Genomic DNA, 16,620 nt, shown 5'->3' on the forward strand with positions numbered 1-16,620 from the left:
CCAGATGCAGCGCTGCACTGTCGCCGCCAGGTTTCTCGGTCAAATAACCCAGGCCTGAGTGTTTCAAACTCTTCAGGCCTCGGACCCCTGGACCAGCTATGGATGGACTAATGAAATGTACTAATGTCTAAAGCGCACACATTTAGATGTACACATACTCTTACAAGGACAAAAGTATGTGTCTACACACACACACACACACACACACACACGACTTCGCAAATGTATTCACGGATTCCTAGGCCGGTACCTGGGTTCCTGGCTAAGGAAATCTGCCCTGGTTATTATCTGGTCACTTCACCAGCTGCGCAAACGTGTCCACAACGGGTCCCTCCCCGAGGGGCCACAACTCGCCTAAGGTGGAGCCGGCAGGTATTTGCCTATGGAAAACTGCAATGGTTCCTGCCCCGACTGCGTAGACTGCGCAGCACGGAATCAAAGATTCGTTCTGGCCAGAGAGGAGGTACTAAGAGAGGAGCGACCCAGCCAAGAACGAGGTCGTGGAGAAAACCCTGTAGGGGCGGCGCTCACGTGCGGTGATGAGGAGTCGTGAGGCCCCTGGGGTCGGCACCGAAAAGTATGGAAAACGGTTGCAGAGGCCAAACTGCTTCCGTCAGTCCCGACTCCGCACTGCCAGGAGAGATCCGACCTTTAAACGCCGCTCCCAACGTTCAACAACGAGGTGCCCTGCGACCGGTGTGCGCAGCGGGCGGGCGCCTGCATGGGGCAATGTTGGATGTGGGATGTACGCGCCCACCACGCGGTTGTACGGGTGGGAATGTCACCCGTGGCTAGTGCATGCTCTGTCTTTTCCTTCGGAACACGACCTTCAGGAATCAGCCTGAGTGTTCGCGCCCGAGCCCGACTGGAAGCAGGTGCGTGGTCGCTTCACTCTCCCAGTGCACACCTTGAGTTACAGCTCTCGCTGCTTACAGAGGGCACCACACGGGCCCCGAAACACACACATACACATACCATCACTTCATGGGGGGGAAATACTGGGGCTGCCGGAAACAGAAGACGAAGACTGATCACGGAAGAGGGGGCTTCAATCACAGGTGCTCGCCGATACCCCAACTCCCGCACGCGTTACTCAGCACTCCTTAATTTAGGAGACGTGCACTTCCGAGAGATAAGAACAAACTCTAAAAAAGTGGTTGACAGAACGAAGAGAAGATACCGGTATTTTGGATGAAGGAGACTTTCGTCTCCGGTACCGGATAGGGCGAAAATTCGTTGGGTCGCGGGTGGAGAATCCGGGGTTCGCCCGCGCAGTGCCGCCCTGTGCTCAGGGAAAGGTGCGCTCACCTTCCTAGCCCCAGGACCGGCTCCTCCCGGCCGCTGGAAAGCTCAGGGCGGGGCCAGGGTCTGCGGAGAACTCCAGGTTCCTTCCGAGTCTTCCGGTGAAGGCGGGCGTGGGTAGGGGGTCCCCGCGTTTCCCCAGCGCAAGGCCGCGTCCCGCTCCCGCCCGCGTCGGCCCCAGCAGGGCTCGGCCATGGCTCCACTCACCAGCTCCCGCCACCTGGGATCCGCTCCTGGACCTCGGCCGCCCGAGCCTCCCGACTCGCCCGCCCACCGGCCTCGCTTTCCAGCGCCTGCAGTCTCTTTCCAGAGTGCAGGGACCCCCAGGCGGCGCCGCGACCGGGAGCTGGGTGGGAGGCCAGGCTGGGGCTCGGGCCAGAGCGGCCGGGCCTCCAGGCGCGGGAGAAGGAGGGCGCCCCCTCTCCTCACGGGGCCGTGTCAATGCTTTGCACTTGGGGCCGGCGTGCGGCTGCGGGTCCTTCCCCAAGGCCCCGGGACCCGGGCGCCCCTCGCCTCAGGCCCTTTCGGCGGGTCAGGTCGGCCCACCGCGCTCTCCAGCCCCGCGCAGGCAGCCACGGGCGCGGGCGGGCGGTGGGGGCCGGGGCAGGAGGAGGGGTCTCGGGGCCCGGCGGCCCGTCATTGGTTAATATTTTATTCTGTTGACATGTTTTCTTACTGCTGAGGCTTCCGACACCTTCTCCCAGGCCCCCCCTCCCGGCCGGAGCTTGGCCTGAGCTGTCAAAACCCCGCCCCCGGAGACCCACAATTGGTCCAAAAAGCGTAAAATCAGCAATCAAGGGGGGCCTGGCTCGTTAGCGCAGGGGATCCGAGCTGGGCAGGACATGTGAGATAGTCACAGTTTTCCAGAGATCACGACAAGATCTAACCAGTCGCGCGTGGTTCCCGGCGCCGGAGCGGGCCAGCCCAGCCCAGCCCGGCCCCGCGCAGAGCCCCCGCCGCCCCCGCGCACAGAGCCCAGTGCCCCTTGCGGTGCGCCGGACTGGGAGCCCGGAGGAGCAGCTGCGGCGCCCGCCACCCGGGTCGTCCGTCCTCCGCGCGCGCCGCCGCCCGGGCCGGGGGTCCGAGCCGCGCGCCCCCGGCCCCGGCCCCCGGGCGCCTGGGCCGGATGTCCCGATGAGAGAGCCGGCGCTGGCGGCCAGCGCCATGGCTTACCACCCGTTCCACGCGCCACGGCCCGCCGACTTCCCCATGTCCGCCTTTCTGGCGGCGGCGCAGCCCTCCTTCTTCCCGGCACTCGCGCTGCCGCCCGGCGCGCTGGCCAAGCCGCTGCCCGACCCGGGCCTGGCGGGGGCGGCGGCCGCGGCGGCGGCGGCGGCGGCAGCGGCCGAGGCGGGGCTGCACGTCTCGGCACTGGGCCCGCACCCGCCCGCCGCGCATCTGCGCTCGCTCAAGAGCCTGGAGCCCGAGGACGAGGTGGAGGACGACCCCAAGGTGACGCTGGAGGCCAAAGAGCTGTGGGACCAGTTCCACAAACTAGGCACGGAGATGGTCATCACCAAGTCCGGGAGGTAGGGCTGCCGGCCGGCTGGAGGGCGCGCGGGCGGGCGGGCGGGCTGCGGCACCGGACCTCACGGATCAGAGCAGAGCCGGGGACTCCTGGCTCCCGGCTCCCGGCTCCCGGCTCCAGGCTCTGGCCCTGGCGCCACGCTTCGCTCCCACGGACAACCAAGTTGACTTTTCTCGTTTGGCACCGGAGCGATTTTTTTTAAACGAAAACACTGAAATCCTCCGAATGAAATAAAACGAAAACACACTGCTAAAGAATAGCCGCAACAGTTCTGAGTCCCAGCGCGGAGGAGGCCCCGCGGCTTGGCCCTCGCGGTCTCCTCCGCCCCGCGCTCTCGCTCTTCTGTGTCCGGGTCAGTCTCCGAGCTCGGGAGAAATTCAACCTCTCCCAGACTCTGCTCCGATCCCGAATCCCCTAGTGGGACCTGCGCCCCGCTAGCCCCAGACCGGTCGCTCGGTTCCCGGCAGTGAGTCCCGGGTCAGCCGAGCCCTCCGCCTCACCCGGCTGGGAGCCCTTTCCCCACCGCGGAGATCCGAGCCCCGGACGCATACGCCGCCGCAGGCCTTCAAGCCAGAAGAAAGCAACAGCCCTAGCCCCTCCACCCTTCGACTCAGCCACCGAGAATCCAGGCCTCGGGTTCACCCTCTTCCCCCGAACGGCACGGCTAGGATGTCTGATCAGGCTCTGTAACCCAGTTCCCAATACAAACACCCTCCAAGTTTATTTCTGGGAGCTTTCGTCCCAAGTGGGTATTTCCCCTGAACGAATTTCGGGGAGATTCAGGAGAAGCGAGAATATTTCTAGAGGGCCTAGACTTCTCTCCTGGGCATCGGCTTTCATCTCAGATCAGGGAGAAAGAGGGTCCCCAGATCTGAGCACAGGGCCTAAGGGAGGCCGTTTAAGAGAGGGTCTGACAGGCAGAAATGGGATCTCCTGGGAGCAACAGCCACAGGTGGGGTCTTCCTGGCAGTGATGAGAGGGCAGAGCAGCCGACCACAGGGGAAACAGCCAGGCAGCAGCGGTGTGCGCAGCGAGGAGGGATAAATAAAGGAGAAGAGGGAAGCTCGGACCTAGAACAACTGGTTCCAATGGGATCTCCTCCCTTACCTCCCTCCCAGGCGGATGTTCCCCCCCTTCAAGGTGCGAGTCAGTGGCCTGGACAAGAAGGCCAAGTACATCCTGCTGATGGACATTGTGGCCGCTGACGATTGCCGCTATAAGTTCCACAACTCGCGCTGGATGGTGGCAGGCAAGGCCGACCCTGAGATGCCCAAACGCATGTACATCCACCCAGACAGCCCAGCCACTGGGGAGCAGTGGATGGCCAAGCCTGTGGCCTTCCACAAGCTGAAGCTGACCAACAACATCTCGGACAAGCACGGCTTCGTGAGTGTAGGGGCAGGGTGGGGACGGGGCGGGAGATTGTTGACCCAGCACTGCAGTTGAGCAGGAGAGCAGGGCGACAGGATCTCCCAGGAGGAAGCGCTGGGCAAACCCCCAGAGTGCCCTGCCCGGCTCACTGCCCTGTGGCCTACATGGGCTGGGCCTGGGCCCCAGGGCTCTCCTCTGCAAGCCTGGGAAATTGTGGGGTCGGTGGCTGGCAGCTCACAATCTCAGTTCGTCAGGCCGTGGAGGGCCCCTCCTAAGGTCAAGAGGGAGGCAAGTGCTGCCCCGACTGGGTCTGCAGTGCTGGGACACGGAAGTCACCCTGCTCTTGGCCTGTAGGTGCCCTTCTTGGAAGAACTGCCCATGACCTCAACTTGTCCATCACCCTTCCGCCAAGACCCGCGTCCCTGGCCCTCCCCCAAGACTAGGGGATTTAAAAGTTAAACCACCCTCCCTACCCACCCCCCAGCCTCCCTAAGACCTTTCCCTCCTCCCATAGGCAGATGCCCAACTAGGAGGAGAGGGTTTGGGGGTTCTCTCCATTTATGCCTGAGCAAGGCCCCAGCGAACGGGGGTGGGGGGTGTTTCATAGGGCAAAAGGAACTGCCCATTCTTGAGGTAGGGCAGTTGGTGAGCGCCAGAAGGTTGGACTCTCATCTCTGGGGGGTTAGGGGCTTAGCAGTGCCAGAAAGCAAGCGAGTATTAAGAGTGGAATTGTAGGGTTTTGGGTTTTTTTTATTTTTTTATTTTTTTTGCGGGGGGGGGGGGATTGTTGTTTGGTTGGTTTTGGTTTTTGTTTGTTGTAGTTTTTGTTTTGTTTTTGCTATGTCTCATTTCTGTTTCCCACCGGGAAAATTTTTTTAATGGCAAGAGAAAGAGAAGCTGTGAAAAAGAAAAGTGAGAGGAAAAGTAGAAGAAAAAGAATTAAGGGTGAGAAAAGAGCAGACAGGAGAAAATGGGGAAGGAGAAGAACCGAGAGAGAGAGAGAGAGAGAGAGAGAGAGAGAGAAGGAAATGGAGAGGGAGAGGGAGAGGTCAGGTACCCAAAGAATAGAAAAGCTCAGGCGGGGGCCGGCGACTACCGGCTGACCCCCGCCCTCCCCGCAGACCATCCTGAACTCCATGCACAAGTACCAGCCGCGCTTCCACATAGTGCGAGCCAACGACATCCTGAAGCTGCCGTACAGCACCTTCCGTACCTACGTGTTCCCAGAGACCGACTTCATCGCCGTCACTGCCTACCAGAATGACAAGGTGCGCGCGGCGGGCGGTGGGCTCAGCCCTTGCACTGACGCCCCTCAACACATGCAGGCCCAACCGTCTGTTCGTCGCCCCCTAAGCCCCCTGCACGGGATCCGCGCGCTTGCGGCCCGCCCCTGAGCACGGAGCCTCACATCCATACGCGCAGCACCCACGGAAGTCCTCAAGGCGCCCTCTCAAGCCCACCGCGCGCACACACAGGCTCCCCTGGGGCGAGCGAACAGCTGGGCCCTCGTTCGGGTGGAGATGTTTACTTAGCAATTAGCTGAGACTCCCGGCCCGCGCTGACATTTTTACATTCTATTCGTTTATTTCTTGGCTCAAGAATGAGAATGTAAATGAAGAGAGGGAGCCCGAAGCAATCTGCCCAAGCTCTACCGATGCTCGGAACCCAGGGCCCAGTTTTCACTCTCTCGGGGGAGCCAGAGGGTGGGACAGGTGACATAGCCCCCCAAAGCACCCCTGGCTACTGCTCTAGCTCAGTCCAGGCCCCAGACCCCTTGGGAGGCGCTTAGAGAATTTCCTTCCAATTTTCTGCTTGCGGCTTCTCCACCCTTGTTCTAGTGGGGCAGAGCATCACCCCTCTAGGCCTGTGCCTTTGTGTGCCACTGTCGAGTGAAAGAGAGGGAATGAGTGTCCGTGCCGGTCGTTGTGGCTTTGTGAACCAAGGTGTACGCCGGGCTGTGCGTGCTCCATTTGGGGCGTGTTGGATACCTGTGGAGGCGTGTGAATTCGTTTGGTTCTGTGGGCGCTTGTTCTGTCTGTGCATACTTGCGTGTGCGCGGGCCCGTGAGTGTGATTTGGCTTGGTGTGTACCTGCAGCCTTGCGTGTGAGCTGCAGTCTGTGCACGCCTGCTCGGGTGCGGAGTCGTTTAACTTGCGCAAGCCCGAGGGCGGGTGTGCATGCTTGGGCCGGTTCCGACACCGCGGCACAGCTTTAGGCCTATGTGGGCCTGTCTAGGGATAATTCCTCGAATGAAGTTTTTGGAGGACAGACCCCGTCGCTTTCCGCGAGGCCCTCCCACCGGTCTCAGCTCAGGGCGTCCCATCCCAGGCGGGTGGGTGCCAAGTGGACGCTCCCCGGGTCTTCCCTCTGCGGCCAGCAGTCGCTGACCTCGGGGTGCCCCCGACCAGGCTGGAAGAGCCACGGCCTGACTTAGCGCCGCCCCCTCGGTCCCCGCAGATCACGCAGCTGAAGATCGACAACAACCCGTTTGCCAAGGGCTTCCGGGACACCGGGAACGGCCGGCGGGAGAAAAGGTGAGGGGTGAGGACAGCAGCCCTGTGGCGGGTGCCTGCGGGAGCAGCGAGCAGGAGGGATGGAGGGATGGGCTCCTCGCTGACCAGCTCCCTCCGCTCATCCCCAGGAAGCAGCTGACGCTGCCGTCTCTGCGCTTGTACGAGGAGCACTGCAAACCCGAGCGCGACGGCGCGGAGTCGGACGCCTCGTCATGCGACCCTCCCCCAGCGCGGGAACCACCCACCTCTCCGGGCGCAGCGCCCAGTCCCCTACGCCTGCACCGGGCCCGAGGTGAGGGTCGGACCGGAGGAGGTGGGGGGTGGTCCTCAGGTCGCTGGGCTGACCTTTTGCTGAGCCACCCGCTAATCTGAAAGGCCAGGAAGGAAGCGTCAGCGAGTGTCTGGGATGGGGTTTCCGTCCCGGGACTCCCCTACGAGGGCCGTTGCCGGTAGCCAGAAGATCCGGCCGGACTCCGAGCCTGCCCCCTTGGGCGCCGTGTAATTCTATGGCTGTAGGGTTTCCTCTCCAGGGCTTGGTTCCTTCCACTGTAAATCTGGGGTCTTGCATTAGGTGACCTGCAGCCGCCCCTTGCCCGACTGCAGCAGCCCCTCTGACTCGGCCTCCCCGTGAGCAGCCCTTTCCGAATGTCCCTGATCCTGCTCGTCGGCCTCAGCCCGGGCCCCTGTAACCCGCGCGCCCTCTCCCCGCAGCTGAGGAGAAGTCGTGCGCCGCGGACAGCGACCCGGAGCCTGAGCGGTTGAGTGAGGAGCGTGCGGGGGCGCCGCTAGGCCGCAGCCCGGCCCCAGACAGTGCCAGCCCCACTCGCTTGACCGAATCCGAGCGCGCCCGGGAGCGGCGCAGTCCCGAGAGGGGCAAGGAACCGGCCGAGAGCGGCGGGGACGGTCCGTTCGGCCTACGGAGCCTGGAGAAGGAGCGTGCTGAAGCTCGGAGGAAGGACGAGGGGCGAAAGGAGGCGGCTGAGGGGAAGGAGCCGGGCCTGGCGCCGCTGGTGGTGCAGACAGACAGTGCGTCCCCCCTGGGCGCGGGACACCTACCCGGCCTGGCCTTTTCCAGCCACTTGCACGGGCAGCAGTTCTTTGGGCCACTGGGAGCCGGCCAGCCGCTCTTCCTGCACCCTGGACAGTTCACCATGGGCCCTGGCGCCTTCTCCGCCATGGGCATGGGTCACCTGCTGGCCTCGGTGGCAGGCGGCGGCAACGGCGGAGGCGGCGGGCCTGGGACCGCCGCAGGGCTGGACGCAGGCGGGCTGGGTCCCGCGGCCAGCGCAGCAAGCACCGCCGCGCCCTTCCCGTTCCACCTCTCCCAGCACATGCTGGCATCTCAGGTAAGGCCTGTGACCCCACGGCAGCGCCAGCGAGGGAGAAGGCCCAGGGAGCTGGAGGCGGAGGCCAGCGGAGGGCCCGAGGGGTGCCAGGGTCCCTGGGAGCCTCTGGCAGGCAAGAACTTCATCCAGGGGAGGCCCCGGGACGCCCTTTAGGACACCTGGGTTCTGAGAGAGGAGGACTGTGTTGTAGGTCCAGGGGCTGGCCAGGGCGCCGCTTCTGACTCCCGTGTGACCTTTGGCAAGTCCCTGACCCTCTCTGGGTCTGCTTCTTTCCCTATAGTCCCAGCGAGGAGTGCGGTGCCCATCTAGACTCTTCTGACCCTCACAGACCAGGGCCGCCCCTGGCTTTTGTGAAGTCTTCTCTCCTGGCCTCAGGACATTTTTCTTGGGAACAAAGACCCTTGGCTCCCTGTCCATCCTGAAAGGCTAGGGTGGCCAGACAAAGGGAGGAGGAACATTTGCATTATTTTCTGAACAGTTGACCGCCAGCCCTCCCAGAGGTCTCTGGCCCCTCCTAGACCTTCAGTGAAGTCCTCTGTCCTGGCGGAGGACAAGGCTGGTCTTTCCCCTACCTTGAGTTCCCAGCACCCCCAGCCACATGTCAGGGGTGAGGACTCAGCTCCTCAGGCCCCATTGAAATTCCCAGCTCCCACGGGAGTGTTGATGAAAGTGTGGCTGGGGGCACAGTAAGGAGATTCGATGGGACAGTGGCCTCTTTGGTTGCTTGGGTGGAATATTCCCTGTGGAAAGATTTGGAATCTCTTCATTCATTTTCTTCCCTCTGAGGTTTCTGGCAAATTGAACCCCTGAGATCTTATCTCAAGGGAAGGAAAATAGCAATTCAGGTCTGAGAAAGCTCCTTTGGTTCAGAAGCAAATATTTTAAAAGTTGGGTGGGGGGTGGGGCAGGCGATTCTGAAATGAGTTTTACACACAGCTCAGTGTTAGGGTGTGTGGGGTGTTTGAGGTATCACCATCACTCATCTAGGGCTCTGGGCTGGAGGGGGAGCCTTTGGAGAAAGGAGTTCAGGGGCCAGAGGTTTAATCTGCACCCCTGATTATTTGTGTATGTGAATGCCTCCTCCCCAGACAAACTGGTAATGGCCACCAGCATCACAGAGGTTGTGAGGAAGTCAGGGCTTCTAGACACAGCCTGGCCAACAGGTGCATGACCCGGGTGAGAATACCAGCACCTGGGAGGCATCTGTGTTTAGGGCTGCTGGTGGTTACATTCCCAGGCCAGTGCAGCCCATTCTAGACATCAGGTAGAGCCAAATCCCAAGACATCTGAAGCCTCCCTTTCTCCCAACCTGAGATGCCATGTTTGAAATGCCCAGTAGGACCTGACCCTCTCAGGAGGGTGTTTTCTCAGGCCTGATGAAGCTGCCCCTTTTCTTCTCCCTACTTGAGCCAGGCCTGAGGCTCCCTGGGAGCCCAGCGCAGTCATCAGCCCCCTGCCCTCGTCCCCATACCCACTGGCTCTGGGGAGTAAGCCATTATCTCAAAGGTCAGGCCGTTCACCAGCCAGACCTCATGAACTCAGGAAGGTGCTTGTCCAGGAGTTCCTGGCTCCTGTGCCCTTCACAGGCAAAGACTGCATTCCTTCCTCAGCTGCCAGTGAGGTGCTGCCAGGCGTTCCCTGTAGAACTTTCAGGCCAGTTTATGAACTGGTTGGCGCCTGTGCCCTCCTCCTGGCCCAGGCAGGAGAACCCTGAGCAGGTGAGCAGGCAGAAGGGGACTTTGCAAAGTGCCTTCCCCAGGGTGTGTGCCCTCAGCCCTTCAGAGCCTGCAGATAGGACGGTGGTGAGGATACTGTTCTCAATGAGCAGAACCTCCAAGACACCCAAAGCTGCCTGTTTGCCACCTGGCCCTATGCCTGCCCCGTTTTCTCCCTCAAGGCCTTCACCCATGCTAGTGCAGTCACCTGGAATGTCCTTTCCATTACTCCTGCTGTAACACCCAGCACAGAACTTGATGGCAGGCCTTTGCATGGTAGCCTGAAGCGATCTCTCCCTTCTAAGTGGGTTTGGCCACAGGCACACTGGCTCATGCTCACCTGTGCTGCCTGTGGTTATGATTATGTGCGTTGTTGTTTTACATCCCTAAAACAGCAGGGCAAGGTGTCCAGGGGCTAGCACCACCCCAGCACCCAGCCTACCTTCAGAAACACGTCAGGCAAGATGTCTAACCCTTGTCTTGTTCTGTTTCTTCCAGGGAATCCCAATGCCCACTTTCGGAGGCCTCTTCCCCTACCCTTACACCTACATGGCGGCAGCAGCCGCAGCCGCCTCTGCTTTGCCCGCCACTAGTGCTGCAGCTGCCGCCGCCGCAGCTGCCGGCTCCCTATCTCGGAGCCCCTTCCTGGGCAGTGCCCGGCCCCGACTGCGTTTCAGCCCCTATCAGATCCCGGTCACCATCCCGCCTAGCACTAGCCTCCTCACCACCGGGCTGGCCTCCGAGGGCTCCAAGGCTGCTGGCGGAAACAGCCGGGAGCCCAGCCCCCTGCCCGAGCTGGCTCTCCGAAAAGTAGGGGCCCCGTCCCGCGGTGCCCTGTCGCCCAGTGGCTCGGCCAAGGAGGCGGCCAATGAACTGCAGAGCATCCAGAGACTGGTGAGTGGGCTGGAGAGCCAGCGAGCCCTCTCCCCAGGTCGGGAGTCGCCCAAGTGAGGGGCTGCCCAGCTGCTCCCCTGCCACGCAGGCCACCCGGGCTGCCTGCCCCTGCTGCTTGGGACGTGTACAGCACAGAATGGGTATTTATTTAAATAAAGGAGAAAAGTGGGCTGCAGCAGCCGGAATAGAGCCTCGTCTGGCAAGTCGGGGCCTGGGACACTTCCCTGGGCCTCAACAAGGAATCAGGCTGCTGGAAACACAGTCACTTGGGAGCTGCTGGGCTAGGTCCAGATCGCTCCAGCGTCAAGGTGGCATCCGAGGGTGACTCTGGTCTTCCAGTGCGGTGGGAGAGGCCTCATCCAGGGTCCAGCGGTCCCGGCAGAAGCCAGAAGGTGCAGGGGCCAGGGGTGGGAGCATCGGAGGGAGTCCCAGAGCCCTGGGCCTTGGGCCTGGACCGCGTGAGAAAACTGGGTTGAGGGATGCTGGAGCCAGTTACACGACTGAAGTCAGTGTAGACCTGAGCTGGGAGGGAACCTGTTAGTCCCCCCACTTCTTCCCCAAGAGACAGGCACCCCTCCCAGCCCTGGGTCAGCGGAGGGAGTGGCACTTCTGCCTTGAGTCCCCAGGGGAAAAAAAAGATATTTATGAAATAAATGGTAATTTGTGTAAATAAGCTTTAAGGTTCCCAGAATACGCAAATTGGTATTAATTTATTCAAAGGTGTACATTGCTGTGTACATATATTTAGAGATTAACTCATACATTTAAAGTTTTTTTCATTTTACATGAGCATCTATATTGTACAGGGCTTGGGGGGCCTCGGCTGCGGGAGAAGGCCCTGAGCCCCAGAAGAGCCACCACCCCGCCGGCCCCTCGGCCCCTCCGCCCGGGTTTGACTCGCCCTGCCCGCGGGCTCCACCTCAGGTTTTCACTTTTCGCTCCGGAGCGAGAACGAAACGACAAAAACGCGAGAAAACAATAAAACGCTACAAAGCGAAGTGAACGGCGCTGTGCGCTCTGTGGGCCGCGCGGGGCTGGGGCGCTGTACGCGCGAAAGGAGGGACGAAAGGCGGGGACAAAAGGCTGCGCGCCCCTCGCTCGGCGACAGCTGCACCCCGGGGGCGGCAGAGCAGCAGGGCGTCTGGGGCGCTGGCTGAGCCGCGAGGCAGGGCGGCGCCGGCGCTGGACGCCCGCTGCGTCCCAGACCGGGGCCGGGCTCCCCCTGCCGGCCGCTCCCGCCGCTCCGCGCCACTGGCCTGGGCACCCACCCGGGCTGGGAGGTGAGCAGCCGAGCGGCCTGGACTCCTGGCTTCTGACTCCCTCTCCGGGAAACCACACTGGAAACGCATCTCCTTTCAATGCTTCTGGGTGGGTGGGCTGGGAGGATGGGTGCTCCTTGTCCGCCCTCTCCCTTCCGAGGAGGGGTTTGGCTGTGTCCCACCCGTACCGCCCTGCCAAATATCGCTTAGCCTAGAATTCTTTCCCCTCTCTCTGCCTCCTGAACCTCGAAGACAAACATTTCCTCCGCGTCAGGGCTGTTGGCTAGAGTGGCAAACTCTGGACTAAAGTTCTTACTTTAACTCATCTATCTAAATCCCTCTTGGGAAAGTGGGGAGTGAGGTCAGTGGGCTATTTCCATTCCTGCCTCACTTTCCCCTGTATAATAACGGGCTTGGCTGGGGTCTCTCCGTGGTCCCGCTGTGTCAGTCTCCATTAGGCTGGTCCTTCCCCGAGACCCACTCCTACGAGGACATCTGCCTCCCGCCCTGCGCCGGTGAGCTCCCCAGAGCCGCATCCTCCTCGCCCAGCTAGCAGGTGTCTCCAGACCGACTCCTAGCAGTGGGGGTGGGGAAGGGGTTGGAACTGGGCGGGCACCCCTTCAGCCCTGGGTCTGGTCGGTCACCGAGCACCCCACCTCCTTCCCAGTTCTCTTTAAGCCTTGGGGACCCCGAATGCCCTGCCCCAACAGGCTGCCCACCTTGGGCACTGCACAGGGTGGGGTTTGGGGAGGGTGCTGGCTTCCAAAACACCAAGGACGTTGAGATGGCGGGAGGGCGATGATGAAGATGGAATGAACAATTGGGCCCCCAGACGCCTAGATGCCTTCGTGGGCCGATACATTTGCAAGCAACCAGAGAGAGAACCAGGCCCGCCTCTTCAGGAGGGGGCTGCCCCCAGGCCACGCCGAATGCGGCTGGAGCGGGGAGAGGACTCAGCCAGTGCACGAGTGGGAGGTTGCAGTAGAACGTGTCCAAACCCCAGAGGGTGGGTTCTGGCTGAGACCTCAGACCTGCGGGAACCCGATGGGGACAGAGAAGCCCGTTTTCCAGCCTAAATAGAAGCTCGTGGGCAGCGCGTTTGCTGGAGGTCGCTTTGGGCTGAAACGCCTCATACTCCTAGAGTAGGGGCGCGTTTGCTTCCCGCGGCTTCTCACTTTCAGCAGGACACTAGGAGGGAGACAAGAGTCGGTTGCGGGCCCGCGGCGGCCTGCGTACAGGGCTGCGGACACCAGGGGGCAGCACCGACCTAGGGTCGCAGGAGGGGTGCGGGCGCAGGCACCGGCGCGGGGGAGGCTGGTGGCTGCGAAGGCCAGGCGGGGCTGCCTCGTCGCGGCCGTTTTTGGGCCGCGTCGTTGCTGCAGCAACCCGAGTGGGGTGGGACTCCAGGGCCTCGAGATCCCCCACTCCACTCCAGCCGCCACCTCCCGCCTCACAGGTCCCCTCCGAGTCGCCCACCCGGCGCTCCGCGGGGCCCCAGCTGGTGGCCAGAGTTCGACTGCGGGAACCCGCGGCCGGCGGCTGGGCCTTGTCCTAGACAAAGGCTAGGCCACTCCCATGCCCAATTAAGCCACCCTCCTCCCCGGCCTCCCAGCCCTCATTGTCCCCAGGGTCGCCAATTAGCCCAGGCGCCCCGCGTACCCGCGGCTCCGGTGCCACAAGGCCTCCTTAACCCTTCAGGGCCTGGCTCGGGGTCCTTGGACGGCAGAGCCACCGGCACGCGCGTGGCAAGAGGGCCTGTGCTGGGGCAATGGCGATACCTACTGGCGGCCTAGCCTGTCGCCGCGGGCCCCCACGTGTAGGGCGTGTGAGATCTAAGAGGGAATTGTGCTTGTCGGTGTGGGGTGGCGCGTTCGATTCCCGGAGGAACTCGAAGACGGAGGGTGTGAGTGCGGGGGCTCCGAGAGACCCCCCCTAGCGGCGAAGCCGCACGGATTCCAAGGCCCCGCGGACCTCATTTCCTCTCGGGCTAATCGGAATCCGAGCCCTCAAGCCCTTCCTCCCCAACTCCCCCGCCGCTGCTGTGGAGAACCCGAGCCACCGGTGTGGCCTGGCCCTGCCCTTCCGAAGGGCGCAGCTCCCGGGCCCGCCTCCCCAGCTGACCGCGAACTCCCGCGCGGGATGCTCCTGGGGCGGGAGGGGCGCGCTCAGCCTCGCTCTCCCCGGGACTCCCAAGCTCAAGCGCCCCAGCTCGAGGCCCCGACCCCCTATTTCCCGATTATGGGACGGCCTCTTGAGGGACAGCCTCCACGAGCCCTGGATTTACACCCCAAGCCTGCCTTCCTCCGCTCTGGGAAGGACCCAAAATCCAGTCCCGCTTCCTCCCCCTCCATCGCTGTCCTTGGCTCCCAGGTGCGGAGCACCGGCGGTCAGGCGGGAGCCCGCAGGAGGCCGAGCGCTCCATGCTCGCAGGACTGGGCGGCAGCGGAGGGAGCCCCCGCGCTCTTGGGAGGGAGCCCGAGCTCCGGGTCCCCTGGGCACCGTCCCCGGAGCGCCTTCGGGGTGGAGGCTGGTCGCGGGGCGCTGAATGTGTCCGAGCACGCTCGGGGCGGTTTTGCCCTGGGACTTTCTTTTTGGCTCCCGGAGGCGCATATCTGTTCCTCCTATTGGATGGGGCCGGGGACCCCGAACCCACTCCGGAAGCACGGATTTCCAGAGCTGACGGCCGCGCCTCGTTTCCCGGCGAGTCCTCTTGGCAGCTCTCGCAGCTCCCCGCCGGGAGCACGAGTGGGAGCGAACCCAGAGCCCGCCCAGGCCTCGGGCCTCGGCAACTCCCCACAGGTCCACGAGATGGCGCTGCAGGCCAGGGCCCTGGCCGCGGCCTCACAGCCCGCCTCGGGCGAGAGCGGGAGGTAGACTGGGGACCCGGGCAAGCGGGGCACGGAGGAGCAGCCACGGACGCACGCAGAGCCGGGTCCGGAGCCCGGCACAGGCCGCCGAGGGACCGAAGGACTGCGGGGCTGCGGACACGCGGAGCGGAGGGCTTGAGGCTCGGGGTGGGGCCTTCTCCCCTGCTGCCGGGACCGCCGGGCATCGCCAGCTCGGTGACCTTCCAGGCTGCTGCAGATCCCGGCGTGTCCTCTTCTGCGCGCCAGCGGGGCTGGGCCCTCGCGTTCTCTCTGCCTGGAGGGAGCTGCCGGCCTCCGGCCTCCCAGGCTCCTCCGTAGGGGGCTGTGGCTGAGATCCGCAGGGGGCGGGCCGCACGGCCCTGGGAGCGCGGGGCCCACTCCACGGTGAGGACTTGGGGGCGGGATAGGGGAAGGATCGGCGGGGATCCGGCGCTCCTCTCGCGGAGAGGGACCCCTCGGCTCCAACCCGCCCTCCTCACCACCCTTACGCGTTTCTTCAGGGTGGGGTCTTCAGGGTTGAGGGCAGGATGTGCCCTGTGGAGCTGCTCACCTAAGTTCCTGCCTCCGTAGGGGAGGCTTTGGGCTGCGTTATTCCAGCGGGACGTGGTGGGGACTGGGGAGGTGGTGGGGACTGGGGAGGGCCCAGGGGTCAGCCTGAGAATCTCGCCCTTGGATTAAAAGCCACTAAGGCTCTGGGTTAGGTCTGAATAGGGGGCAGGGGATGTAAGACCCGTTGGCTGGGGAATGCCAGAGTTGGAGGGGGTGGAGCTTAGAAGCCAGCTGACCCTTTATGTCCCCAGATGAGCTCTGGCACCCTCAGAGATTAACCCTACACAGGTTTCCTAAGGGCACACGGCTAGAAAGCAGCCCGGTTAACACCAGTCGAGGGTCATTTCCGCTGCGATACAGTCACTGGCTGGGTGATGGGACCCAGGCCAGATGTCGTACCTGCACTGGGCTCTCAGCTCTTTTCTCTTAGAATAGGACCAAATCTTTGGTGATTTAATAATTATCTACACGCTCATCTATGGCTGAAGCAGCTGCTTGGTAGGAAAACTGGATAGGTACAAGGTCGAACTCTGCCTCTAGAGCTGTGAGTGCCCTCCAAAAATGTGACTTTATTCTCTGGGCTGCAGAAGCCTCATCTGCAAAATAAGTAGTTTGGACTAAAATCAAGTTGATCTGCAAATGGCCAGTTGACCTGGGTCCAGTTTCCAGTGACCCCTGTCCCACCCCCAGCCTCAACTGCTTTAGACAAGAGCCATGTTCCCATTTAATGCTTAAGGAACCTGAGCCAGAGGGATAGGCAGAGTCACAGACCTTGAGGACCTTCGCCAAGATTCTTGGGGTGGGGGGCTGGGTTGGTGGCCTGGATGAATTCTCAATTAGGAAATTGCATTCTAGGTTCCAGTTGCCTGCATTCCCTGTGGGGTGTGGTTGTCACTCACAGCTTGGCCTTCTACCTCAAGCAAGCTGCTTTTGGAGAGATGCAGACTAGTGGGTTGTGGGCGGGGGTTGGGGGGTGACTTTATTGCCCAGCACCACAATTTGTTGACTGTGTGTAACTTCTTCCCAAAGAGAGACCCCAAAGAGAGAAAGGGATACCAGTGAAGGCCATTCAGGCACCCATGTTTAAGCGGGTCCCCCAGGCTAATTTCTTTCTTGTGAGGAAGCCTTCATGACAGCCAACGCACTTTCACATGTGGCCTCTCCCCAGCCCTCACTGGCGGGGTGGAGACTGTGAGTCCCCATTTCACAGACACGACATTGGGGTTCAGAGAAATGAAGTGAGGTGCCCGAGGCCATCCAGTAAATAAAGAACAAA

The 16,620-nt window shown here is 62.2% G+C and overlaps 2 protein-coding genes across 2 annotated transcripts; both read left to right on the forward strand.

Annotated features, from left to right (window-relative positions):
- The first annotated feature begins 1,950 nt into the window (after positions 1-1,950).
- On the forward strand, positions 1,951-11,667 carry TBX2 (T-box transcription factor 2). The gene is made up of 7 exons (XM_031657039.1): positions 1,951-2,831; positions 3,949-4,216; positions 5,323-5,469; positions 6,659-6,735; positions 6,843-7,006; positions 7,426-8,060; positions 10,274-11,667. Exons 1-7 carry the CDS (start codon positions 2,437-2,439, stop codon positions 10,724-10,726), a joined length of 2,139 nt encoding a protein of 712 aa, XP_031512899.1. The 5' UTR covers positions 1,951-2,436; the 3' UTR covers positions 10,727-11,667.
- Positions 11,668-13,650: 1,983 nt separating this feature from the next.
- LINC02875 (long intergenic non-protein coding RNA 2875) lies at positions 13,651-15,398 on the forward strand. Its single transcript, XM_003919664.5, is given in 2 exon segments — positions 13,651-14,524; positions 14,527-15,398. Coding segments are annotated over 2 exon segments (1,044 nt in total). The 5' UTR covers positions 13,651-14,067; the 3' UTR covers positions 15,114-15,398.
- Positions 15,399-16,620: the final 1,222 nt, after the last annotated feature.

This window comes from Papio anubis, chromosome 17, assembly GCF_008728515.1.
Source record: "Papio anubis isolate 15944 chromosome 17, Panubis1.0, whole genome shotgun sequence".
Classification (NCBI taxonomy): domain Eukaryota; kingdom Metazoa; phylum Chordata; class Mammalia; order Primates; family Cercopithecidae; genus Papio; species Papio anubis.

What these genes read in the sequence shown, in the direction of transcription:
- TBX2 (XM_031657039.1), top strand. Translation starts at nt 2,437, where the DNA reads ATGAGAGAGCCGGCGCTGGCGGCCAGCGCCATGGCTTACCACCCGTTC. An exon ending in GTCATCACCAAGTCCGGGAG is followed by an intron (nt 2,832 to 3,948) that starts GTAGGGCTGCCG and finishes CCTCCCTCCCAG; the next exon opens with GCGGATGTTCCCCCCCTTCA. An exon ending in TCTCGGACAAGCACGGCTTC is followed by an intron (nt 4,217 to 5,322) that starts GTGAGTGTAGGG and finishes CCCTCCCCGCAG; the next exon opens with ACCATCCTGAACTCCATGCA.